At 42.6% G+C, this 27,096-nt stretch overlaps 1 protein-coding gene across 3 annotated transcripts in view; it reads right to left on the bottom strand.

Annotated features, from left to right (window-relative positions):
- The window catches only part of CYP3A43 (cytochrome P450 family 3 subfamily A member 43), a 38,879-nt gene extending 18,731 nt beyond the window's left edge, over positions 1-20,148 (bottom strand). For 2 of the 3 annotated variants that reach the window (XM_008968741.4, XM_003815721.5), the window contains exons 1-4: positions 20,078-20,148; positions 11,721-11,814; positions 9,125-9,177; positions 4,056-4,155 (exon numbers count right to left, since the gene is read on the bottom strand). In XM_008968741.4, coding sequence (XP_008966989.1) covers positions 4,056-4,155; positions 9,125-9,177; positions 11,721-11,814; positions 20,078-20,148 — 318 coding nt within the window. Of the gene's footprint in view, positions 1-4,055; positions 4,156-9,124; positions 9,178-9,490; positions 9,613-11,720; positions 11,815-20,077 lie in introns of all 3 variants that reach the window. The other variant, XM_057302723.2, reaches the window with a different exon arrangement.
- Positions 20,149-27,096: the final 6,948 nt, after the last annotated feature.

The following is a 27,096-nucleotide window of genomic DNA, read 5'->3' as shown; positions in this document are numbered from 1 at the left end:
GGGATGGTGGAATCGAGGCAAATGGTGTGGTTTCCAGTCACTATATCCCAGTTTCCTTTTAAATGCATGGTTTCCACGTGGAAGAGAACCAGTTCTTCCAGTAGAATAGATGGGAACAAGACCTAGCAACTCCTCCAGGGTTGTGCAAAGCAGAAAGGGATTGGTGACAGACAGGCAGGTCGCCTTGGCAGATTGTACGTTGCCTCAGAGCAGCTCTGTCTTTAACACACCTATAGCATGAGAAACTTGACAAAGGGGTGGTTTGATTTAGTGACTTTTGAAAAAAAAATTAGTAATAAGCAAAAGACTAAGAATGCACTTTGAAGAAACAATGCAATTACATGAAAAGTCCCTTTCTTTTATTTTCCCCCCAGGATTAGAGGAAAAATAAAGAAAAGAATGCTATTTCCCAACTTGCGACAGGCCTATCAGTCCAATAACTTGAAACCTTCTTCCATCTTTCAAACCTGTATTTTAAAATGGATAATTTCAATGCTTATTTATGATAAAACCTGGCAAACTAGGAAGAAAGAGAAACATCCTCAATTTGATATTCTGAAAAACATGGAAAAAAATATATACAAAAAACCTTCAGCTAAATCACACTTAATGGTGAAAAAAATGAATGCTTTCCTCCAAGATCAGAAACAATACAAAAATATCCACTCTCACCATTCTTATTCAACATCATATTGGATGTCTCAGTGCTATAGACGAGAAAAAAATTAAAGGCATACAGATTGGACGGGAAGAAATAGAAGGGCCTCTATTTTCAGGTGACATAAATGTCAATGTAGAACCTTTCTAGGACTATACAAAAAGACTTCTAGAGCTAAAAAGTGGGATTCAACAAGGGTGTAGAACACAAGATCAACATGCAAAAATCAATCACATTTCTATGCCATAACAATGACTATCTGAAAATACAGTAAAAATATTCCATTTACATGTCAATGAAAATGAAATACTTTAGGTGTGAATCTAACAAAACACGTACAGGATCTCTATGCTAAAAATTACAAAACGTTGATGAAAGGACTAAAAGAAAACCTAAAGAAATGGAGAGGGATACTATGTTCATGTTTTGAAAGACTCAATGTAGTAAAGATACAGATTTTCCCTAAACCAACTTATAGATTTAATTCAATACTTATCAAAATCTCAGCAGGTTTGTTTGTAGACATTGACAAGCTTGTTCTGAATTTTTATGGAAAGGAAAAGGGGCCAGGCGTGGTGGCTCATGTCTGTAGTCCCAGCACTTTGGGAGGCCAAGGCAGGTGGATCACCTGTGGTCAGGAGTTCGAGACCAGCCTGGCCAACATGGCGAAACCCCGTATCTACTAAAAATACCCCAGATTAGCCGGGCATGGTGCTGCATGCCTGTAATCCCAGGTGCTTGGGAGGGTGAGGCAGGAGAATCTCTTGAACCCGGGAGGCAGAGGCTAGAGTGAGCCGAGATCATGCCACTGCACTCCAGCCTGGTCTACAGAGCGAGACTGTCTTAAAAAAAAAAAAAGCAAAAACAAGAACTAAAACAATAAATAAAGTGGGAGGAATCCCTCTACATGATGTTAATAGTTACCGTACAGCTACTATTGTCACCACAATGTGGTACTGGTGGAGGAATAAACACAGTGATCAATGGGACAAAACAGTGAATGAGAAACAGATGCACAGGTTAGGTGTGGTGGCTCACGTCTGTAATCTCAGCACTTTGGGAGGTTGAGGTGGGTGAATCATTTGAGCCCAGGAGTTTGAGACCCGCCTGGCCAACATGGCAAAACCCCATCTCTACTAAAATACAAAAATTAGATGAGCATGGTGGTGCACAGCTGTAATCCCAGCTACTTGGGAGGCTGAGGCACAAGAATCACTTGAACCTGGGAGGCAGAGTTTGCAGTGAACTGAGATCGCGCCACTGCACTTCAGTCTGGGTGACAGAGCGAGACTCTGTCTCAATTAAAAAAAAAGAAAAAGAAAAAAAAGAGATGCACAGAAATCTGCTCAACTGATTTTTGACAATTGTGAAAAAGTAACCCCATAGAGGGAAAATAACCTTTCCAAAAATGGTGTTGGAAAAATCACACAGCCACGGGCCACAGAAAGTGAACTATGACCTAAACTTTACATCTTATGCAAAAAATTAAGACAAAAAATTAACACAAAATGTATCATAAACTTAAATATAAAGCATTAAACCATATAACTTTTTTTTTTTTTTTTTTTTTTTTTGAGACTGAGTCTTGCTCTGTTGCCAGGCTGGAGTGCAATGGCGCAATCTTGGCTCACTGCAACCTCTGCCTCCCGGGTTCAAGCGATTCTGCTGCCTCAGCCTCCCGAGTAGCTGGGACTACAGGCGCCCACCACCATGCCTGGCTAATTTTTGTATTTTTAGTAGAGATGAGGTTTCACCATGTTGGCCAGGATGGTCTTGATCTCCTGACCTCGTGATCCACCCACCTCGGCCTCCCAAAATGCTGGGATTTAAGGCGTGAGCCACCGCACCCAGCCTTAAATCATATAACTTTTAGAAAAAACACCAGCGACAAAGTGTGCTTGGAGAATAATTTTCAGACTTACAATAAAAGCACAATCTATAAAAGAAAAATGGATAAATTGGCCTCATTGAAATAAAAAAAAGTTTTCTCTACTATAGACCCTGCAAGGAGGAAAAGACAAGCTACTCATGTGGGGAAAAGCAAGACAGATCAGATTGTTACTGTGTCTGTGTAGAAAGAAGTAGACATAGGAGACTCCATTTTGTTCTGTACTAAGACAAATTCTTCTGCCTTGAGATTCTGTTAATCTATAACCTTACCCCCAACCCCGTGCTCTCTGAAACATGTGCTGTGTCAACTCAGAGTTAAATGGATTAAGGGCAGTGCAAGATGTGCTTTGTTAAACAGATGCTTGAAGGCAGCATGCTCCTTAAGAGTCATCACCACTCCCTAATCTCAAGTACCCAGGGACACAAAAACTGCGGAAGGCCGCAGGGACCTCTGCCTAGGAAAGCCAGGTATTGTCCAAGGTTTCTCCCCATGTGATAGTCTGAAATATGGCCTCGTGGGAAGGGAAAGACCTGACCGTCCCCCAGCCCGACACCCGTAAAGGGTCTGTGCTGAGGAGGATTAGTAAAAGAGGAAGGAATGCCTCTTGCAGTTGAGACAAGAGGAAGGCATCTGTCTCCTGCCTGTCCCTGGGCAATGGAATGTCTCGGTATAAAACCGATTGTACGTTCCATCTACTGAGATAGGAAAAACCGCCTTAGGGCCGGAGGTGGGACATGCGGGCAGCAATACTGCTTTGTAAAGCATTGAGACGTTTATGCGTATGCACATCTAAAAGCACAGCACTTGATTCTTTACCCTGTCTATGATGCAAAGACCTTTGTTCACGTGTTTGTTTGCTGACCCTCTCCCCACAATTGTCTTGTGACCCTGACACATCCCCCTCTTAGAGAAACACCCACAAATGATCAATAAATACTAAGGGAACTCAGAGGCTGGCGGGATCCTCCATAGGGGATCCTCCATATGGGATCCTCCATATGCTGAACGCTGGTTCCCCGGGTCCCCTTATTTCTTTCTCTATACTTTGTCTCTGTGTCTTTTTCTTTCCTAAGTCTCTCGTTCCACCTTACGAGAAACACCCACAGGTGTGTAGGGGCAACCCACCCCTACAACTCATAGTAACAACAGAATACCAGCAGGGAGCCTCCTGGTGCTAGAACAGATCTGTACATATTGTGCTGATAGTCATGCAATTATACACATGGGTACATTTGCATAATGCTACACACACACGTATACACCCACACAAATGAGGGCATGTAAAGCAGGAACTCTGAATAAGTCCTGTGGATTGTGTCAATGGCAATTTTCTGTTACTAGAGTGACAGAAATACACTGTATCTACAGTTAAATAAGACATCACCATTGAGGGAAATAGGAGGAAGTACAAAGCACTTTCCTGTCCATTTTCTGGGCAAGTTTCCATGAATATATAATTATTTAAGAATAAAAATTTGATTAATACATTTGAAAATATAGGCCTACCATCCGGTTTGTGAAGACAGAGTAACATTCTTTCACTAGCACTGTTTTGATCATGTCGGGATCCATGATGACCAGCATGGGCTGTTGCCCCTCATACAGCCTGTGTGGGGGAAAACAGAGCTGACTAAACCTTGCTTGCCTGATTCTGCAGCTGGAACCACACCAAAGAATCCAGATTTTGATCCTGACATTCCACCATCCATACATGCAGTTGTGCAATACACAGCAAAGCCAGCTCCAAGGTCAATTAGGGTATGACACAGAGTAAGATTCTCACCACGGAAGCCACTTAAGCCTTCATACAATGAAGGGTGATGTGGCTCAAACAGGAAAGAGTCATTGAAAGACAAAAGAGCTCTTCAAAGAGATCATGGTTAGAAATAACAGAAGCCTTTGTTACATCTAGGTGGTGTATACTTGGGCATTCCCTATACCGTTCTCCATAATCTTTTGCATGTTTAAAATATTTCATTATAGGCTGGGTGCAGTGGCTCACACTTGTAATTCCAGCACTTTGGGGAGGCCGAGGTGGGTGGATCACTTGAGGTCAGGAGTTCGAGACAAGCCTGGCCAACATGGTGAAACCCCATCTCTACTAAAAATACAAAAATTAGCTGGGCGTGGTGGCTCACGCCTGTAATCCCAGCTACTTGGGAAGCCAGGGCAGGAGAATCACTTGAACCCGGGAGGTGGAGGTTGCAGTGAGCCAAGATCGCATCACTGCACTCCAGCCTGGGCAATACAGCGACACTCCATCTCAAAAAAAAAAAAAAACAAAACAGTTATGTAATCCTCTTCATTATTTTCTTTAAAAATACTGTCTTCTTTTATCTTCTTGTTAACCAAAAAGTGACAGAGACTGGAGCCTTGATTAATAGTTTCCTTTAGCCAAAGTTTGAGAATACATCTGGGAAGAACACCAGCCACAGGAGCCTCTGTGACCTGTGCTTTTTCTAAAGAGGGTTTTGGGAACTTCAGAATTTAAAGGTGAAAGAGCAAGCAGGAGAGAGAAGAAGGAGAGTGTGTAGGTAGTGAGGCAAATGGTCACATTCTTGTGAGGCTCTGAGAAGTGCTCAGCAAATCTGCATTTTGCATGTGAAAAGAGGGCATAGAGGAAAAAGTCAGTTATATATTTCTACTGTGATAAAGAAATCTCCATTTTACATAAGATAATGCAAACATGTGAAAAGAGAGAATAGAGGCAAAGTCGATTACGCATTCAACTTGGATTGGGTGGAGGGATAATTTCTTGGTCTTGTCCTTGTCCTGTGCCTGCCAAGGTAAACTGGAAATTGACATTGTCAGGGTAAGTGAGATTCAACAGAACTTGGTTTTAAGGGCTGGTTCATGGGGGGGAAGGAGGATATGTATCCTAAAAGATTTAGGGACTCATAAGGAACGTCCTTGTGAGAAACTTATGAGGGACGCCATCTGGGGAGATATGTGGCCTTCTATCATTTTGGGAATCTGGCTTTCTTATGAGGTTATGACACAGCATTGTGAAATTACAGCTATATGATTTGAACTAAAGGAAGGCAGTATTGCATGACTCAGTTTCCAACCATAACTTTTCATTTTGGCATAGTGAGTTTGGTCAGATTTTTGCTCTTAATTTAGTCAAGATAACTTTTTTTTTCATAAAGGACCACAGTATGTTTTATTACGTAAAAAGTGTTAAAACTTTTGTATGAAAAGATACCGTAAACAAAGTTAAAAGACAGGAAAGAGACTAAGAGAAGATATTTGTACAAGAGTTAATATAGAGAATCTATAAAACTTCTATAAATGAAGGATTTACTTGATAAGTGAGAAAAGGATATTAATAAGCAATTCATAGGAAATGAAGTCTGAATTATCAGTAATATGAATGAATAATTGACAATGATAAGCATGGGAAGTTCCTCAGTATTGGTAGAAGTCAGGAAAATGCAAACTAAAAAGATGCCATTTTTATTAAAATGGCAAAAATTACATTTAAAAGCATAGATTGGCAAAGATGGAGGGAAAGGATACTTTTTTATATAGCTAGGGAGATTGTAAATTAACAAGTTTCCTTTGCAGAGTTAGTTTGGCAGAAAATGGGCATAGAAAAAGAAGATAACTTTTAAGGATAGACATGACCATTTTATATGTCCTTTAAAAAATTTGATCTTTTAATTAATTGTTTAGAATAAAAGGTCACTAAAATTTTAAATTTAGAAGTCTTAATTCAAAGGCTTCCACTATTTTGTCATTGACAATTAGAATTTCTAATGAAGTATTTATTATAACAGCACATAGAGAGAGAGAGGCTGGGAAGGTGGCCTTGTTATGCAAAGAAAACCTCGTAGGTAGTAGCCCTCAGAGTATGTGTCAGATCCTTTTCTACTCTTCCCTAGATTCAGACAAGGGAAGTTCTGGTAAGGCCACATTAAAATGTGTCAAAGTTGGGAGGCTGAGGTGGCAGGATCACTGGGAGGCAGAGGCTACAGTGAGCCAAGATGGTGCCACTGCACCAACCTGGGTAACAGAGTGAGACTCCATCTCAATTAAAAAAAATGTGTAGGCCGGGTGCAGTGGCTCATGCCTGTAATACCAGCACTTTGGGAGGCCAAGGTGGGCAGATCACCTGAGGTCAGGAGTTTGAGACCAGCTGGCAAACATGGGGAAACCCTGTCTCTACTAAAAATACAAAAATTAGCTGGGCATGGTAGTGAGTGCCTATAATTCCAGCTACTCAGGAGGCTGAGGCAGGGGAATTGCTTGACCCTGGGAGGTGGAAGTTTTAGTAAGCCGAGATCGCCCCATTGCACTCCAGCCTGGGTGACAAGAGCAAGACTCCATCTCAAAAAAAAAGAAAAGTGTCAAAGAAATATATTTTGAGCTGCATATTGATTTTTCTTAACTGGCTGGGGTTTCTAGAGGGGAAAATTGACATTTTGTAGCTGTGGGCATTCCAGTAAACATTAGAGGGGGCCACGAATTGGTAAAACTTAGTGGAAGGTAGATTGAAACTCAAAACAGAAAGTTATCACACAATTTACATAGGGTCAAGATCTCCAAGCATAAGGGGAAGTTATAGCTAGCTGACAATAAACCTTGACCCTCAGCTACCAAATTCCAAAATGAAAAGCCACATCAGCTCCTTATGTGGAGACGGATCTCAAGCTAAAAACTGTTCATCATTATGGAAGCAGAAAACTCACCTTCCTTGTTGGAAGTAAGTAAAAACTCCCAGAAAGGAGCTCTATGGCAGAAGAAAATTCAGGTCTCAAGCAACATTTTATGGGAGATCAAGGATCTCTAGAAGGAGAAGCTCCCAGACCTCAGCACATGAGCCAATTGGTTAGAGTGATAAAAAGTTCTAGTTGGTTCTATCACACTGATGGGAAAATTTCTGCAGGCTGAGGGCCAAATTGCCCTCAGTGAATCCCATTGTGGTTACCAAGGTGTTAACCAAAAAGTGACTGAGACAGGTGTCTTGATTGATAGAGGTTTATTGAGTCAAAGCTTGAGGGGACACCTGGAAACACATGAGCCACAGGGGTAGCTGCGACCTGTGTTTTTCCAAAGAGGGTTTTGGGAACTTCCGAATTTAAAGAGGAAAGAACCAGCAGGAAGGAAAAAAGTGGGGAAAGAGTAGGCAGTGTGGCAAATGATTACATTTCTGTAAGGCACCAATTAGCTCTCATCGAACCTGCATTTTACATGTGAAAAGACAGAGTAGAGGAAAAAATCAATTATGCATTCATGTTGTACTCAGAAAATCTACATTTTACATGAGATATACATGTGAAAAGAAAGAGTAGAGGAGAAGTCAGTTACATATTCATCTCAAGGTAGGTGGAGGGATGATTTCTGGTCTTGTCCTTATTCTGTACCTGTGATAAGCTGGTAATTTACATGATCAAGGTGTGAGACAACAGAACTCAATGACAGGGCTGGTTTATAGGGCAGATGTATAGAATTCCATGCGAGCAACTTGTGAGGGAAACCATCCAGAAAGATATGTAGCCTTTTATTGATATAGGAGCCAGAAAAAAATTATTTAGGCAGATAGTGAGGGCAAAGGGGTCCTCAGCAAAGCTTCCCTTTTAACAAAAAGCAGCCCCCCAAATCATTTCTTTTCTAACAAAGAGCAGCCTGAAAAAATCAAGCTGCAGACATCGATAAGCAAGCTGGAAGCTTGCACGGGTAAATGCTGGCAGCTGTGCCAATAGAAAAGGGCTACTTTGGAAGCCGGTTATGTTCAACATGGAGGCCCCATCTTCCCTTATCTTTGTCACCCCATTTACAGTAAAAAAAGCAGGCAACATGGTGCCAGCCAGGAAGAGAACCATCTGCATAATAAAAGATTAGGGTGGGGCAGCCAACTTCTTCACATGTTATGCAAACAGTACACCTAGTCCAACCAGTTTTTTATGTGCTATGCAGATGACACACCTGGTCCAACCAATCTTTCATGCCCTATGTAAATCAGACACTGCCTCCTCAAGCTCATCTATAAAACCTCCTGCACTTTACCGCAGGTCAGAAGACCCACTGGGGACCCCCTCTCTCTGCAGGAGAGAGCTTTTCTCTTTCTTTCACCTATCCAACCTCTGCTCTTAACCTTACTCTTTGTGCGTCCACTATAGGGAGACCCCCTATATCTGTGGGACAACAAACCTCGGGTATTACCCTAGATGAGTGATGCCACATTGCTATTGTTGTGGGAATGTGGCTTATGTATGAAGCTATTACCCAGGGTTGTGAAATTACAGCTATCTGTCTGGGGAAAAAAGGAAGGCAGTAAGGTATGACTTAATTCTCAAGCTCGATTTTCCCTTTGGCATAGTGAGTTTAGGGTCTCAAAGATTTTATTTTTGTTCACATACCGAATATGCATGGAGTTTCCTATGACATGCATATTCCCCTTGCAATGCTCAATTCCCAGATCATCTTTTTCTTTTAGATAGCCTCTCTCTGTTTGTTACTTAGGTTGACAATAGCATTATCCAAACAAACTCTGGGCTGAGATTGTTCTCTCTGCAGTAAAATAACTCAGCATAGGAACAGCTCTATCCAATGCAAGTTTCCAGAATACTCACTCCCACATTTCTCCGTATTTTTCATTACATTCTCTGTCAAAATTCCAAAGACCCTGGCAGAAGAAACAAAATACAATTCAAGTATTATTTCGAATGTACTGAACACTACATTTAACCAGGGCAAAAAAGTCAAATCCAATGACGTTAAGCTTGCTACCATTTACTGGCAGTTAGAGGGAATCTTTTTTTTTTCCTTTTTTTCTGCTGCCCAGGCTGGAGTGCAATGGTGCGATCTTGGCTCATTGCAACCTCTGCCTTCTGGGTTCAAGCTCTTCTCCTGCCTCAGCCTCCCAAGTAGCTGGGATTATGGGGGCCCACCACCACACCCAGCTAATTTTTGTATATTTAGTAGAAATAGGGTTTCACCATGTTGGCAAAGCTGGTCTCGAACTCCTGACCTTAGGTGATCCTCCTGCTTCAGCCTCCCAAAGTGCTGGGATTACAGGCGTGAGCCACCACGCCCAGCTGGGAATCTTATTCAGAGACCTCTTAAGGAAAAGGAGAGAAAATACAGAAGATATTTGAAATGGAGAATTTAAAGTCACTTTTAAATTTTCTCTAACTAGTGTAGATGTTGAATGACTTACTTTTGTCTATGAACACTAAGCAACTCATTGTCTTTCTGATGTGTTTTCATTTCTGCATATGTTGTCTCTGCAATCTCATAAACCCCTGAATTATCACCACCATGGGAACATGAAGAAACCGAGGCTGACAGAAAGTGAGTGAGTGTCTCAAGGGAATGTGCAATCTTTTATCTCCTTGTTCAGCATCCTTTTCATTTATCTCATGTATTCTCTCTAGAATTCTAGCTGAATTAGAAAGTCAAAAACATCAGGGACCACTTTTAGTCTAGCAGATTTAAATAAAAGTCCAAGGCATTTTGTTGAGCGAGAAAATGAGTGAGTGGGCAAATGACAGAGTGGACTCACTTTCCAGTTTTCCAGCTTAACACATAATAAGTGTGGGAAATGCCACCTCTAGATGTCAGACACAGCACATTACAATACTCACTCAGAGTTTTCACTTCTGACACTTAAAAGCAAACCTTCCTGCTTCCTTGTTTCAGTTTTGATGTTCTAACTAGGCAACATATAGCCCAGGAAATGTGGATTTACTAAAGGATCGATCTGGGAAATATGAAGAGAAAATTATTGCTTTTTCGGGGGGTAAAAAAGGATGAAATTCTTAAGTGGTAATTTTGCAATGAAGGCCTCAGTTGGGAGAATTAGAATCTGAAAAACAAGCCTCAGGTCTGTAAGACAGAAAACCTGAGTCAGAGAGCAACCTGTACACAGGCTTTCTTACTGGCCATGTGGACATGCACTTGTGACTTTCCATCATGGCCCCAGGCCCTTGGTGGAGCATCAGACCAGGGTAGCCACAAGGCTCAGTCAAAATTCGTAGACTATGAGACACATATTACCTCCTGTTTAGATAATTAAATTTTGAATAAGTTTGTCAAATTATCCCCTTTCTAGTTATTTTGTTAAGTAATTTTGCCTTTCTTTAAAAAAAAAACAGAACTCATTTTGTGGTTAAATATCTGAAGTTGATGGACAGCCTCCATATTGTCTTCATTATAAGCACTCCCTGCTCAGGCTCACTCATAGGGTGCTGCCTTTGAAGAAAAGCAGCAGGAAAGCAGAACCTTCTTGTTCTTCCTCTCAAATCTGTAAAATACATCCTGGGGAGAAGAAGCTGGAGCACAACTGTGGAACTACCTGCAGGGAATTTAACAGTTCTTGAGAGAATTCAAGTATGTGCAAATTATCCAGCGGTAAATAGCTGCCTAGTGAATTGAATTTTCTTTTTCTTTTTTTCTTTTCTTTTTTTTTTTTTTTTTTTTGAGACACAGTCTCGCTCTTTCACCCAGGCCAGAGTGCAGTGGCGCTATCTCGGCTCACTGCAAGCTCCGCCTCCCGGGTTCACGCCATTCCCCTGCCTCAGCCTCCCGAGTAGCTGGGACTACAGGCGCCCGCCACTGCGCCCGGCTAATTTTTTTTTTTTGTATTTTTAGTAGAGACAGGGTTTCACCGTGTTAGCCAGGATGGTCTCGATCTCCTGACCTCGTGATCCGCCCGTCTCGGCCTCCCAAAATGCTGGGATTACAGGCGTGAGCCACCGCGCCCGGCCAATGAACTGAATTTTCAAAGCTGTACAGGAGGAAGGAAACAAAAGGTTACTAAAGCTCTTGGTGAAAACAGGAAAGTTTGAATCAGGTACATGATGCTAATGAGCCGCTACTGGGGCTCCCATTTCCCCATTTCTGCTTTTCTCTTAATACTAAGGACAACTGTAGCTTCTCAAAAATCTGCACAGGGCAAAAGGAAAGTCCTCTGAACATCAAGTCCTGAACATCGAGTGCTGATCCCCCAGATATCTGTGCCGTGCAACTGAGGCAAACCCAAACCCCCTGACCATTAACATGAGAGTCCTGGTATAAACCTGGCCCTGCTCTGGGTGGAGCATACACACCATTTCTGAAAGTGTAAAACATTGGAACTTCCTCCTGAGGAGGAGCATTTTTACTGATAGGACTAAGCTTGGGTTTGCATCGATAAGAAGCAAAAGAGGGAGCTCAAATAACACTTACCCTAAGGTAGAACAAAATAGTTCCCAGAAAAGGCAGAGGGGTTGGCCCAGGAATTCCCAGCTTCTTAAAAAGTTTATGTGAATGGGTCCCATAACTATAAAATAAAAGAGAAAGCCAGGTTACAGAAATTGTAACTTTATAGATAAGGGGTTGGCCAGACATTACCTCAGGAACTGGAATGTTCAAGGGAGGGAGGTAACATGGAGGCAATAAATAACAACAGAAACTCTGATGGCAATAATTACATTTTATAGCAGGATTTTAAGGAATCAGAGAGACCAATGGGGTTCAGGAGGATATTTATTAATTATTTAGGTACACTGGGCCAGTCAGATTAACATCCAAAGGACTGAGCCTCACTTTCTTCCAAGCCTGACTTTCCGGGTGCTCCTGACTCTGCTTCCTGCCTTATTCTGACCAAAGACAGGTATACTGGCACACATGGGGATGGACATTCCCTTTCCTCAGGTGGGGCCTGAATAATTGATTTCGGCTGATCTTTGGGGATTCCTGCAAGCTCTGCTCTAGTTACATCTCGGAAGCTGACTAGTCTATGCACAGCCGAAGCTAAGAGTACCATCTCCGGATAAGTAAATGTGGATACAATTTACAAGCCTAGTTATAATTCTGTCAGTACTGATTGTTCTGTTGTTACGTTATTACTGCAAATGCTGCAAATGTCTATGCCCAGAGGAAGGTTTGCCATTCCCACGTGTAGTGTAAGCATGTTTCTATTACATACACTAATGTTGTTACCATTTCTGCCTACACTAAAGGGGGAGAAATCTCTAGAAGGATGCCCACACTGTGTACACACTACCTGGGTAAGGAATACCATAGTCAAAACTCTACTGTACCATAACTACTATGAATGTGCAGGAACCAAGTTAGGAACCTGCACATACAACCAGACCACCTATTCAGTCTGTGACCCAGGAAATAATCAGCTATATGTATGTTATGACCCTAAGCTCTCACCCTATGAATTCTGGCTTGAGGTACATGTTAAATCAGAGGGAGAAAAAGAAGGAGAGCTTATAGCTCAAACCAAAGAAGCCCTTCCCCTCTATAACAGGCCTATTTCCTTGTATTTTGATGCCTACCATACCGCATATGTTCATAATCCTAAAAAACCAGAAGCAGTCTGCAATGGTTTGACACGAGAGGCTTATCAGCAGCAGTCGTAAACATCTGTACAGAGAATGACAAATCGGATGCCCAGACTGTAACATTAGGTGGTCTACACTGACACAACACCAACACCTATATTCAGGGAAGACTGTTCTGCTAAGTAGTATGTCAACCAAACCAGATCGTAAGACAAAGACATGCAATCCTTTAAATTTTACTATCTTAAAGCCAGAGCTACCTTTTTGGTCTACAGGACAGACAGCACTATTAAGAGTTGATAGGCAAGGAGCAGGCCTTAGAATTCCACTACTGATTGTCAAAAAGACTAGAAGAACTCAGATGTGTCCAACCCCGCAATTCTGGGTTCATAAGTCATTCTATAAGCATTTTGATCAGCCGGTGCCTGAGCTTCCCCCATCAACCAAAAACTTATTTGCTCAACTAGCTGAAAACATAGCTGGCAGCTTAGGAATTTCCTCATGCTATGTATGTGGAGGAACTAATATGGGGGACCAGTGGCCATGGGAGGCAAAGGAATTAATGCCACAAAATAACTTCACTTCGCTTAACCCTACCAGTGAACCAACAGCCTCAACCAGTGTTTGGTTGTTAAAAACCTCCATAATTGGAAAGTACTGTATTGCCCAAAGGGGAAAGGCTTTCACAGAGGCAGTAGGAGAAACAACCTGCCTAGGGCAACAGTATTATGATGAGACTAAAAACAAAACTCTATTGAAGAAATGCCCAGAACAACTCCTACTTACAAGATCAAAACCCTTTCCCTCGACTGTCTACTCTAAGCCGCACTTGGCATCGGCTAGAGGCTCCAAATGCTTAGAAAGCACCCTCTGGCCTATATTGGACCTGTGGAGCACAGGCATATCAGCTGCTGACTAAATGGACAGGGGAATGTGTGTTAGAAACAATCAAGCCATCCTTCTTTCTAATTCCTCTAAAGCCAGGGGAACTCTTAGGATATCCAGTTTATGATGAAAATAAAAGAACTAGAAGAGGCATAATCACAAAAATAAACACAAATATCAAAAAAGATGTGGACATAGGAGACTGGAAAGATAACAAATGGCCTCCTGAAAGAATCATTAAATACTATAGGCCAGCTACCTAGGTGCAAGAAAGGTCATGGGGGTACCGTACCCCCATCTATATGTTCAACTGCATCATAAGGTTGCGGGCAGTCCTTGAAATTATAACCAATAAAACATCAAGGGCACTAGATTTATTGGCAATACAAGCAACACAAATGCGAAATGCTATATATCAAAATAGGCTGGCTTTAGATTTCCTCTTAGCCTCAGAAGGAAGAGTATGTGAAAAATTTAATTTAACCAGTTGTTGCTTAGAAATCGATGATAATGGCCTAGCTGTCATGAAAATCACAGCTAGAATGTGCAAGTTGGCACATGTTCTAGTTCAGACTTGGTCCAGGTGGTCCCTGGATTCCTTATCTGGAGGATGGTTGTCAGCCTTTGGAGAATTCAAAACCCTCATTAGTGAGTTCTTGCTTATTTTTGGCATTTGCCTCATCCTCCCTTGCCTTTTACCCCTGTTTATTAGGAGTATTCAGTCAACTATAGAGGCAATAGTAGCCTGACACGCTACCGCACAGTTGTGGCATTAACCAGATATCAGCTGCTGCCGGTAGAAGAAAAAGCTCAGCTCCACGAGGAGGTGGCAAATAGTGGTGCTTTCTATTAACACTTCTGTTGTAAAAAGCACCAAAGAGGGCAATGGAACAGGAATTAAAAGAAATTAAAGAGTGCGTAAGCAGAAACTCAGTTGTATATGAAAAAAACCCAACTTCCCCTGAAAAAGAGAAAGAGCTGGAGTCTTTTAAAAACTAACTGTCTGTTTTTCTGAGGCTAGTGAGCCTTATCTCTCCTCCCTTCCCAGGCATTGCAAAGACCCTGTTTCCCTAGCCGTGCAGCTGCAAGGTCACTAGACAGATAAACTCAAGTCACAAAATGTGTTTTTCCTTGAAATGTAAGAAATGATGTAATGCATTTCTCAATTGAATAACTGTGTTTGTTTCTTACTTCTCTAGTATGCTTCCCTCTCCACAGATATCCCCCCTTCCACGAAATGCTTAAAAGGTAACTAAACTCTTTGTTCAGAGCTCAGTCCTCTGGATGTTAATCCGACTGGGCTGGTGCACCTAAATAATTAATAAATATCCTCCTGAACCCCATCAGTCTCTCTGATTCCTTAAAATCCCACTACATTTCAATCCTCATCTTTTTTGCTGCCTCCTCTGTGAGACCCCAAAAAGTCACAATGATTAACTAAAAGCAGCTGAAGTCTGCATGATCCCAGTGCTAGAGTGAATGCTTAATAAATGTTCCCAAATTTGAGTGCCCTTAAGAGGTTCAGACTGGAATTCTTCCAGGGCATTTCATTCACGTATGTCTATTTAGTTAATTGATTCTTTCCTGATTTGGAAATTCTCTTTCTAGGTGTATTAGTCCATTTTCACACTGCTATAAAGAACTACCTGATACTGGGTAATTTATAAAGAAAAGAGGCTTCATTGACTCACAGTTCTCCATGGCTGGGGAGGCCTCAGGAAACTTAAAATCATGGTGGAAGGTGAAGGGGAAGCAAAGCATGTATTACATGGAGGCAGGAGAGAGAGAAAGACAGAGAGAGAGAGAAGAGGTGTCACACTTTTTTTTTCTTGTTTTGTTGTTTTGTTTTTTTTCTATTATTATTATACTTTAAGTTTTAGGGTACATGTGCACAACGTGCAGGTTTGTTACATATGTATACATGTGCCATGTTGGTGTGCTGCACCCATTAACTCATCATTTAGCATTAGGTATATCTCCTAATGCTATCCCTCCCCCCTCCCCCCACCCCACAACAGTCCCCGGTGTGTGATGTTCCCCTTCCTGTGTCCATGTGTTCTCATTGTTCAATTCCCACCTATGAGTGAGAACATGCGGTGTTTGGTCGAGGTGCCACACTTTTAAAACCATCAGATCTTGTGAGAATTCATTCACTATCATGAGAACAGCATGGGTGAAACCACCCCTATGATCCAATTCCTCCCACCAGGTCCCTTCCTTGACACATAGGGATAACAATTCAAGATGAGATTTGGCTGGGGACACAGAGCCAAACCATATCACTAGGTGAGGTTTTTTTTTTATCTTTTGAACTAATAATGAGTTTGTGCATCACTACATCCATTGAATTACAGAGGGTTACTGAGGCCCTTTGCTGACACCTTCTTTCCTGTTTTCTCAGAGGTGTTTATGCTTTTCCTTCCCTCTAAACACTGACCTTGTTTTAGGATCTGGCCATCCTTAAACATTCCTGCACAGAGGAGCTTTGGAAGAACCATAGTGTTCTTATTTCTATGGAATGACAACCATATTCAAGGCTTCCACTGGCTTCATAGAAATGTGAGCACCTTCCAGCTACACCCAAATCTCTGTGGTCAGATGATTTGATTGATATAAACTACAGTAAATGTGATTGACCTATATGTTCTCTGAATGGCACTATGCAGAGGAACCAACGACTAAAGAATAAATTTCAAGGCCATTCCTCCTCTTGTGCAATCTGGCCCTCCAACTGGTGATCCTTACTTGATAAGCACAATGCCAGTCATGCTCACTTTTTTTTTTTCTCAAAATGATCAGTCACACAGAGTCAGTTTACTGCTTCTGTACATCAACTATCCTGCAGGAAAACCCATTAAGTCTGGTGCTCCTTATGGCAGGCCTGCCTGCAACTCATCTTTGATGGGTTATGTGCGAACTCCATCAATTGCACGTTCTGGATCCTTGCAGAACTTCCCACTCTGGTGTTACTGAGGGATGGAAGACTGGAGGAAAAAGAGAGGCTGCATCCCACCGATGTAACCATGCAACTGCTGGTGCCACAAAGTAGGCCCTATAGGGGTAAGTTAGGAAAGTGTGGCTGAAAATTATGGTGTGCATAAATAGTTTTAAATGCCCCTTATGTGCTTTCAGCTGAAAGAGAGGTCTTCCAAAATTCAGGAACATTTCTGTTGATAGAAAAGTTTCACTGTGCTACATAGCATAAGTAACCATAAAATATTCCAGACAGTTGAATTAGAAACTTGATTTCTCTTCTTTATAGGTTAGCTTTTCTTAGATCCTAAATATTCAGTACAAATAAATAAATCTTATAAAATGTGATAAAGCTGAAAAATTGCATGAAGAGAATGTGTTTGAAGGACCCCACAGTGGCACCCTGGCCAGGCCCAGCTGTTAGCTTGGTTCCCTCTGTGGGGATCTTTTCCTACTCACACATCGAAAATAACCTCTTGGGTTTCCAGTTGTTTATAATCCATTACCTGCCCATGCTAAATTCTGGTTGTTAGTCTAGGTAGATCAAAACTCGTAGTCAATCAGAAAGCATCCCCAGGATTGAATGATGTTGGTAAACACTCTTAGTAACAGAAATTGGAAGTTGAATGAAGAGGAGGTGGATAATGTTTATTTACTTCTTCAATGGATCTGTGTAACATCTGTAGGGTCAAGAGAACATTCCTCTATGGAGGTTTGATATTTGAGTCTGAGAAATGAACTAACAGTAGATCAATTAATAGGAGATAATCCTTATAAATTTATCTCATGAATATGCACGGGAGCCTTGAAATATATGATACTCAAAGAATGGCCTGATGATTGAAGCTTAAATAGCATTCTGAGCTATAAAAATGTAGTATCTTCTGATGGGGAGTGGGTGACACAAGACATGAGAGAGTGAGGGAAGAAAAAGCATGATAAACAAAAGTCATCTTATTATAATGTCTGTCAGGCATCAGTGCTCCAAAGAACAAGTATTATCAACCTTAGTCTCCCTTTCTGTGAGCTAATATTCTTTTTTTCTTTTTTTTTTCTTTTAGACTAAGTTTTGCTCTTGTTGTTCAGGCTAGAGTGCAAAGGCACAATCTTGGCTCACTGCAACCTCTGCCTCCAGGGTTCAGGCGATTCTCCTGCCTCAGCCTCCCGAGTAGCTGGGATTGCAGGCACCTGCCACCACACCCAGCTAATTTTTGTATATGTAGTAGAGACAGGGTTTCATCATGTTGACCAGGCTGGTCTTGAACTTCTGACCTCACGTGATCCACCCACCTCGGCTTCCCAAAGTGCTGGAATTACAGGTATGAGCCACCATGCCTGGCCCTGCTAAGATTCTTTTTCATGAGATTATAGGGAGGGGGCTCAAGACCATTGCTTTTTTTTTAGAAGGATCTTCCTTTAGGTATGAGAACTTCAGAGAAAGCCCCTTCCTATATTTTGGGAGAAATAGCAGGGTTGGGAGACAGGAGAACATAAGAGTTAGCTTGGTTCTGAAGACTTTCTGAGACCTTTCAATTTCCTTTGGTTCAAAGTCCTCAACATGCTTAAGTGCCATATTTTGGGGTTTCATTTTTGGAGCCCCAACTTTCCCCTGTCATAAACTTCCCTAGAAAATGTACATACTAAAGCTGAGTTGATGCTTGTGGAGAGGACAATTGAATTGGTAGCTGAGTTGCAAGGAATCACATTAAACCAGTATAAACCAGTCTCACATTCCTAGCAATGTCAGTCCAGTTAAACAGCTGTGCCTCATTTCAGGAGGTGATGTTGCAGGTCTGCTGTCATGAAAGATAGGTCTGTATATGGTGCAGTTAAACAGGTACTTAATAAGAGGTCATTCTACCAAAGCAAAAGGAGACCAAAAGTTAATCATTTAGCAGACTAGTTTCTGAGTTCACAGGGCAGCCAGATAAAAAGATTTCTACATGTTGGTTTTGAAACAGCTCCAGTTGGAGTAGAGGTAGGCAATGGTGATCTGACAGATTTTTTTCTCTCCTATAGCTCCTTAGGGCCAGATCTGAAAGACTTTAAGTTGTTGCAATTTCTCTGGAGTCTGCTCTATCACAAAGAATTCTGCAAAAATCACATTTCCTGCCTTTGTGGACCAAACCAATGTATTTCTTAAATGTATTTGATATCTCATGCCTCCCTAAAAGAATAAAACCAAGCTGCACCCTGACCACCTTGGGTACATGTTCTTAAGACCTCCTGAAGGCTGTGTCATGGGCCATGGTCACTCATATTTGGCCCAGAATAAATCTCTTCAAGTATTGTACAGAGTTTGGCTCTTTTTGTTGGCAGCATGTATTAACTCATTCTCTATTACAATTCCCCTGTCTTGATGAATGGGCTCTGTTGAGGCAGGGGGCAAGGTGAATCCCTTGGGTGGTTACAGTTAAAATCCATACAAAATTTTACATGCATATGTGCTGGAGGCCCACAATATATGAGACTAAAATAAGGACTGAATGAGTAAAGCTTAAATAGCATTGTAAGCTAAAAAGTAGGGAGTGGCTTCTGATAGGGAGTTTCTGACACAAGTTATGGGAAGGTGAGGGGAGAAAACACATGATGAACAAAGGTTATTTTATTGTGGAGATAAAGTCTCTCAGGTAGCAGTGCTCCAAAGAATAAGTTATTATCAAACTTTTTCTCTTTTCCTGTGAATTAGTTTTCTGATTGATGAGATTATTTGGAGAGGCTCAAGACAATTGCATTCTTTTTGGAAGATCTTCCCTTAGTCAGATAAGAGAACTTCAGAGCAACCCTGCACTTCAGGAGGGAAAGAATGGGGGATGGGTAGACAGAAGAGGGTCAGAGACTCTGAAGACACTTGTGAAGTCTTTCAGTCTTCTTTAGTTCAAACTACTCAGTATGACAAAGTTTCATTTTTTTTTTGAGACCGAGTCTTGCTCTGTCACCCAGGCTGGAGTGCAGTGGTGCAATCTCCGCTCACTGAAACCTCTGCCTCCTGGGTTCAAGCGATTCTCCTGCCTCAGCCTCCCAAGTAGCTGGGATTACAGGTGTGTGCCACCATGCCTGACTAATTTTTGTATTTTTAGTAGAGAAGGGGTTTCACCATGTTGGTCTGGCTGGTCTTGAACTCCTGACCTTGTGATTGGCCTGCCTCCACCTCCCAAGTGCTGAGATTACAGGTGTGAGCCACCGCACCCAGACTAAATTTTACATTTTCAAATGTTGTATTAGGAGTCCTAACAGATTAATAATATTTTATGTGTTCACAGTATTTGGCACTTAGGTAACTTCCCCTCTGTTATCTCTTTTATCTTCAAAACAAATAAGAAAAAGATGGGCCCAATTAGCACTTCAGGTCTTAGAGTTAAGAGCAAACATGCCTGCATAGTTACTCACATATAGAGGAGTACCAGACTGGTAGCCACGAGAACCCATGTTTCCATGGCAAAGTTTGGAATGAGATCCATCACCAGTTTTCTTTTTCAGCTCTGTCTTCTGAGTTTTTCTTTCAGCTGTGTGCTGCTCTTTGCTGGGCTGTGCATATAGAGCTTTGTTTCTCTGCCCAGAGGTGATTTAGTTAATGTTAACAGCGATATTTATGTGCTGGAGAAGGAGGTGGGTCTACAGCGGCAGCCAGTAGAAAAGCCACTTATGCTACTCCTCATATGGAGGGATTTGGGTACCCTTTTCAAATTGACAATTGGCAAATAATTATGGCTGTCCTTATTTTGGCCTCCTTTGATTTCCTATTCTGTGAACAATCAGTAAACAAATCAGTCACTGCTATTGGTAAGCCCAAAGGTTATAGATTCTCAGAAACCTAAAGAAAAATACTTCTGCAAGAACATCTGCCCAGCAACTGCCTGTCCAACCTCAAACTGATGTCAGTCTTGTTATTGATCTTTATAGCCAAGGATAATCATTCCAAAACAAATATGTAATCCTTCTCATTATTTTTTTAAACTTTGTCTTACTTTACCTACCTGAATAAGCACATAGTTTACCCTGGCACGCATATTCCCATTGCAATGCTTTATTCCCAAATAAAAATAATTCTTTTTAGAAAGCCTATCTCTGTTTGTTATCTAGGTTGCCAAATCATGCCTCCAGGTAAACAGACAAGAAGGACTCCCTGTGCCTCAAAAGCAAAAACAAACCCAAGAGGCCATGGCAGGTTTAGGTGATGGTCATGTTCTCTGTGTTCTTAGTAAGTGTTGCAAAACCTATTTTTCTGTAGCCAAGTCAAATAACATTTTCTGAAAAAATCTGTACCTGGGAATTTTCCAACTGCTCACCAACAGATCATGTGGTAAGAACTAACTGACCACCTAGGAACAGCCAATTAAGAGACATGTGACTTGGGGCTTAAAGGCTGTCCAATCAAGACTCTTTTCTTCACTCCTCTGACTCCTCTATCCTGCTCTGTGGTTTTTGACTTTATAGCTCTCCACCTCCGAGGCTGCATCTCCTCAATCTGCAGACTGTGTTTTATAGAAAATGAAGCTCTCCCTCTGTCCTCCACAGATCCCACAATCTTTACTCATATTTCTTGGTGATGAGGAAGGGATCAAAATTGGCTCTCAAGATCCTCTCCCTTGTGCCATCTGGACTAATCAATGCATTGGCACCAGCAAGAGTCCTCTAAGCTCAGTTATCTTCCTGGCCTGGCTGTTTTGTGGAAAAATCAGTAAATCCTCTTACATCCAAGATCTCACATTTAGGATGAGGTCTTGAGGTCTTTATTTTTTTCAGGGAACCTGCCCTTCTGGCTCTATGGCTACCCACTTGTGGGGTATGCTTGCACTTGGAGGGGCATGCCCATGTTTCTTGGGGTGCATTCATGCTGCATCAAGCAAGTTCATGCCTCACAGGATACTCCATGCTTCAGTGTTGCAAGGACTATCGCATTTTATTTGCCCTTGAAGGGACCCCTTCCTAAGGTGAGGGCTATGCATAACCTAGGTCCTAAGGCCATGGTCTCTAAGGCCTGCCATCGGGTAATTCAGTGGCTCTGTCTCTGATCTGGCAGTTTTTCAAGTTTAAAATTTAAAGGTAAAGGCTTGACAGAAATGGATGTGTGAGATACACCTAAATTGAACTCTGAAGCATGCAATGAGGATAAGAGGAGTCTGGACTTCTCAAAGACAGTAAGAGGCTTTCTTTCAATCTGCATTTTTGAAAGTTTCAAACACAATTGGGACTTTGGCTGTGTTTTAATAGGAGACTAACCTGAAGAGTTAACCCATGTCTCAGAAAATCTGAAAAACTTGAAGACCCTAAAACGGAGAGTCCCATATCTTCCTGCTGCTGCACTTGCATTCTACCTCCACTTTTCCCTTTTTACCATCACTGTCTTTGTCTGGAACATTGCAGGGACCTGGCAACTTGGTACTAGCAGGGGCCATTGAGCCCCTGGCTCCTTCATGATGATTGAAAACTGGGTGGGTCTCTCATGAGTTTTGGACTTCCCACTTGATTGACAGCTGTCAGTTTTGTTCAGCTAGTTGTTCTTACCCCTGGATAAAAGGGAGTGAAAGAAAGTCTCTTTCTTTGAGACTTACTGTTTCTCAAGAAGGGGGAATCACTCTGTATTTCTCCTCCATGAACATATGAATGAATATGTATGCTATTTCTCCCATTAATCTCCTTTGTGGGTGATTTTTTTTTGTTAACAAACCTTCAGAGGAGAAAGGACAAACATTTTTCTTGGCCTCAGCAGTTCTGTCCCTATGAGCAGGATACCAAAGCCACTCTGTTCTTTCAGAAGCCTCAGTGAAGCGAGCCCAAGCACTTGTAAGTCAGCAGAAAAGTAAGAATTTCTTTTTTTTTCTTTTCTTTTTTCTTTTTCTTTTTTTGACAGAGTCTCATTTTATTACCCAGGCTGGAATGTAGTGGTGTGATCTTGGCTCACTGCAATCTCCGCCTCCTGGGCTCAAGTGATCCTTCTATCTCAGTCTCCCAAGTAGCTGGGACTACAGGCACACGCCTCCATGTCTGGCTGAGAAAAGTAAGAATTTCTTTCCAGACAAGCTCCTGGCCTTTCTTTCTGGGAGATCCACTTGGGCAGATGTTAAGAATTGCTCTTTGTCTCCTCTGCAAAATCTTAATAAATAGGAGAAAAGGATTTGTGTTACTAGTGCTGGGTGCAGCAACTCTAGGGTACTCTCTAGTACTTTCTCTTATGAATACTCACATTGTTTGATCCCCTTTTCCTCTAGAAATAGTCTTTTCCTTTGTTCCTGTATTTCTGTGTTGTTCTGTCATAAAAGGGGCTACAGGAGTGTAGAACATGGGCCTGAAACCCCTATAAGCCCACTTGTTGGAGCTGGCTCTGCAGACTGAGAAGCTGGTGCTTCTGAAGAACACACCTGTTGTTCTACACATGTCCAGCTCTCGGGGGAGTTTCTCTTAAGAAGCCCCATCCCTATGGGTCTTTTGCTTCCCTAACCCTTGTGACTTGGTTAGTCCTGGGAAAGTCCAATCCCCGGAGAACCTACCCAGTGTCACATATCAACAGGCCTGAACTTACTGGTTTTGGTTTCACTCAAAAGGGTACCTTCAGTTTTAAAAAATCAAAGCCTAAAATGTTTATAAAGGATAGATCCTCAGGTAAAATAGACTGACTTCTTTTGAGAACTATTCATAGTACAGCCAAACATTAAAATGCTTTCTTTGGCTAGGTGAGGAGGCTCACGCCTGTAATCCCAGCACTTTGGGAGGCTCAGGCAGGTGAATCACTTGAGGCCAGGAGTTCAATATCAGCCTGGCCAACATGATGAAACCCCATGTCTATTAAAAATACAAACATTAGCTGGGCATGGTAGCGCATGCCTGTAATACCAGCTACTGGGGTGGCTAAGGTGATCCAGAGGATCACCTGAGCCCGAGAGGCAGAGGTTGCAGTAAGCTGACATCACACCACTGCACTCCAGCCTGGGAGATAGAGATAGACTGTTTCAAAAAAGAGGGAAAAAAAGCTTTCATCACTCTATTTAAGAGCTCCATCCTGAATTCAGTAATCTAATCAAGAAATTTCCATAAAAAGATAAGAAAATTATGGAGAAGACATCACAATAATGTTATAGGATCCTTGAGGTGTTGCTTTTATGGCCTAAAACCTCTGGCCAGTGGCACCTTTGCCCAAGTTTTGCTCGGACTTGCTGGGCTTCTTCCACCCACTTGGGTTGGCAAGCTGCACACAGCCCACACTACCAGCCTGGATCCCATGCCTGCCAAGGGTGAGTTAGGAATGGAGCCATGAGGGGTGTGTGAATGAATGTGGGGTCAGGCCACTGCACAGTCAGACACTACAGCCGCTGCAGTGACAGGCAGCTCCAGGTGCCGGCACAGGCACTGGCTCTCTGTGAGGCTGTGGCTGGACCAGGTGTACTGCAAGCAGTTTCCCCAGCCAGCACTGGGGAATGCAGTGGTTACTGCAAACTTGGAGACACCAGGCACTGCAGGATACCAAAGAGTCACAACCCTGTTTTGGGGAGCTTCCAGGTCTGGGCTCCCTGAAGGACTGTGGCTCTTCTCTCCTTCTCTTTGCCTGCAACGTGGTGAGCAAGGGGCCTGTTTCAGCCCTGTTTATGTTATAGCTGTTTTACCTCTACCATTCAGTGGGTCCTGAGTTCTTGTCCTTCGACCAGGAAGAATGAGGTATGCAGACAGGTGGAGGGAAAGCAAGATGAAGAGGAGCATTATTGAGCAATAGAACAGCTCACAGGAGACCCACAAAGGGTAGCTACTTTCCACAGTCAGGGTGGCCCGATCAGTGTTCAGCTCCTGGCAGAGAAGACACCCTGGGTTGGGAGGCTCCTCTCTTCAGGTAGGTCATCCTGTCATCTCTGCAGCTCTCAGCAGAGAGGGGGTTTTGGAGTGGGTTGCTCCTCTCTGCAGCTGGTAGTCTGCATGTCTCTGCAGGTCTCTGAGGCTCTCAGCAGAGAGGAGGCCCTAGAGTGGGTAGCCCCTCTCTGCCGCTGGTTGTCTAAATGTCTCTTGCTATCAGCAGAGAGGGTAGCTCATTTCTGCAGCTGGTCCACCTGATGTCTGCTCAGCTCTAGCAGAGCCTGGGGCTTTTATGGGCCCTAGAGGGGAGGAAGTGTGCACTGATTGGTCCTTGGGCAGCCATGGAAGGGCTGGAAAAAGAATCACAAGTTCCCAGTCTGGTCAATGGGACTGGCAGCCCAGCCACCAGCCTTCAGGCCCTCCCTGACCTGAAGGTGGGGCCTCACTGGGGACCCACCTCCTTCTACCTGGGAATCTGTCTGCCTCCTGCTTCCATTCATGGCACCAGGGCTCAGCCTGACTTTGCTATGAGATTGGAGAGGGTGCTGACAGCAGGGAGAAGCCAGGGAGCAGGAGCAGGCACTTTGGAGCCTGTGAGGGTAGGGGGGCCTTCCTGGGCCCCCAAGAGTGCAGGGATGCCTGAGTCTGCAGCTGGTGGGTGGCTGCAGCTGTGCAGGGTAGGGGGGATGGGGGTGAGGAAAGGTGGGGTGGGTTGTAGGGGTGGGTGAGGGAGGATTTCTGCCTGCTCCATGGAGCTGGAGGCCTGGGTCTGCAGCTGTGGTTTGGGTGGCTGCAGCAGCACCCAGGGAGCTCCTGCCCCAACTTGGGCAGGGCTCCATGGAGTGTGCAGCCCCGCCCACCTCCCTGCTGCAGCCAGCGTGATGGCAGTGGCAGGCTGTCTGGAGCAGCCACTGCCATCAATAACCTTTGTACACTTGTTCCCAGTTATAGAATTTATGCAAATAGATCTATAAAAATAAATGTACTGACCACTTTAGGACAAATATTAGAGAGACCACAAAAAACTTTGCAGGACAACCAGAGTCTCTAAATTTCTTAGCTTAAATGGTTTTAACAAAATGCTCAAGTTTTATACAGCTAATTGCTACAAGTCTGTAACTAAAACCTAGATTATAGTAGCTCAATGCATACAACTTACAGATAAGTCTATTTTGTAACCTTGCCTTTCATGACAAAAGTCTTTTGACTTTTGTTTTTTGGCTCTTATATTACTTAAAAAAGATTTTAAGGATTGATGAATGCCTTCCCACCTCTATTCCTGTCTGGCCTAGAACATATAAATCAGCGATTAGTCTTTTGGCTTTAAGTCCTTTGGCCATAAGAGCCCCATGGAGGGACAGGGTGGACTTGGGGCAGACAGCCACACCATTACAGCAATGATGAGACCAAATAAAAGTCTGCCACTGATGTTGGCTCTGGAAAATCTTGGCCCAAATAAAGGAGAATGTAAACCAAAAACAAAATCCCAAGCCCCCTCCACCAAATAAACAGACCCACCATTGGCTAAGTGGACCCCAGAGGAACCTGAAAAACTGAATTCCAGGGCATGAGGAAAAGGGAGGTCCAGCATGCCTCATTATACCCCCTCCATTGCTCATTGTCATTAGACCTTCTTTCCTAAAGGTGAAAAAGAAAGCAGCCCCTTCAAAAGATTCCACACCAATATTGTCAGTTATGAGCTTATCCTTCCAGGTACAGGGTAAGGATAAGATGAGATTAATCCTTCCCTCACCCTTCCCTGAGATATCTACTTCCTCTATTACTTTTTCTTTAAATGTTCACCTTATCATATGACAAGGCACTAACTAAAGTCTCACAAGTATGTAATCATTCATCTCATAACACCCCCCCACCATTTTAAAGGAAAATGTATAAATATTAAATCTCTGAGAACCTCTTTGGAAAAAAACCAGCCACAGATGCATGTGTGACTTACATTTTTCCTGGGCATGCACTTAAGCTGGCTCAATAATCCTCGGTGATTGAGACTTATGCTTCAGTCACTCATTTTGGTGAAGGTTGAGATGACAAAAGCCCTCATGGACTTGAGCCTCTTAAGACTAACTCCCCTATGAGCTGGCATGGTCAGACAAAGAGAATGCTACTTTCTACTTCATGTCATGGGTCCCTGGCCTTTTTGACTAGCAGCCAGTTGGGAACCAACAATCAGACCCCCAGGTAACAGAGACCAGAGAGAGATGTTCTCACTTGGCAACAAAGCCAATTTCTCAGGACATACAAATAGACAAAAGGAAGATCTCATTTGATTTTTTTCTGAGAGATACACTGCAAAGTTTGTCTAAACAGATGCTGGTCTGCTGAGAAATATGAAGTCACCAGTCTGCTTGGTGGGCTTAAATGACAGGCTTATAAAAAGACCTTATGCCCATGTTCTGCCCTACAATTCTCCTCTTTCTGACAAATGACAACAAGACAAAGGAAAGCAAAGACCATCTCTGAAGGGGCAGGGACCAGAAATGCAGAATACTCATAGCAAAAATAAAAACACTAGATGTATACCAAGAACAAGTTTACAAAAAGGTTTTCTACTACTAATCTAAGTTTGGAAAGAAACATGAGACTAGTAGTGATATTACCACTTGTTC

This window comes from Pan paniscus, chromosome 6 (genome assembly GCF_029289425.2).
Source record: "Pan paniscus chromosome 6, NHGRI_mPanPan1-v2.0_pri, whole genome shotgun sequence".
Taxonomy (NCBI): Eukaryota; Metazoa; Chordata; class Mammalia; order Primates; family Hominidae; genus Pan; species Pan paniscus.
Note: the sequence above shows the minus strand (reverse complement) of the source record. Positions and strands in the feature narration are given on the sequence as shown.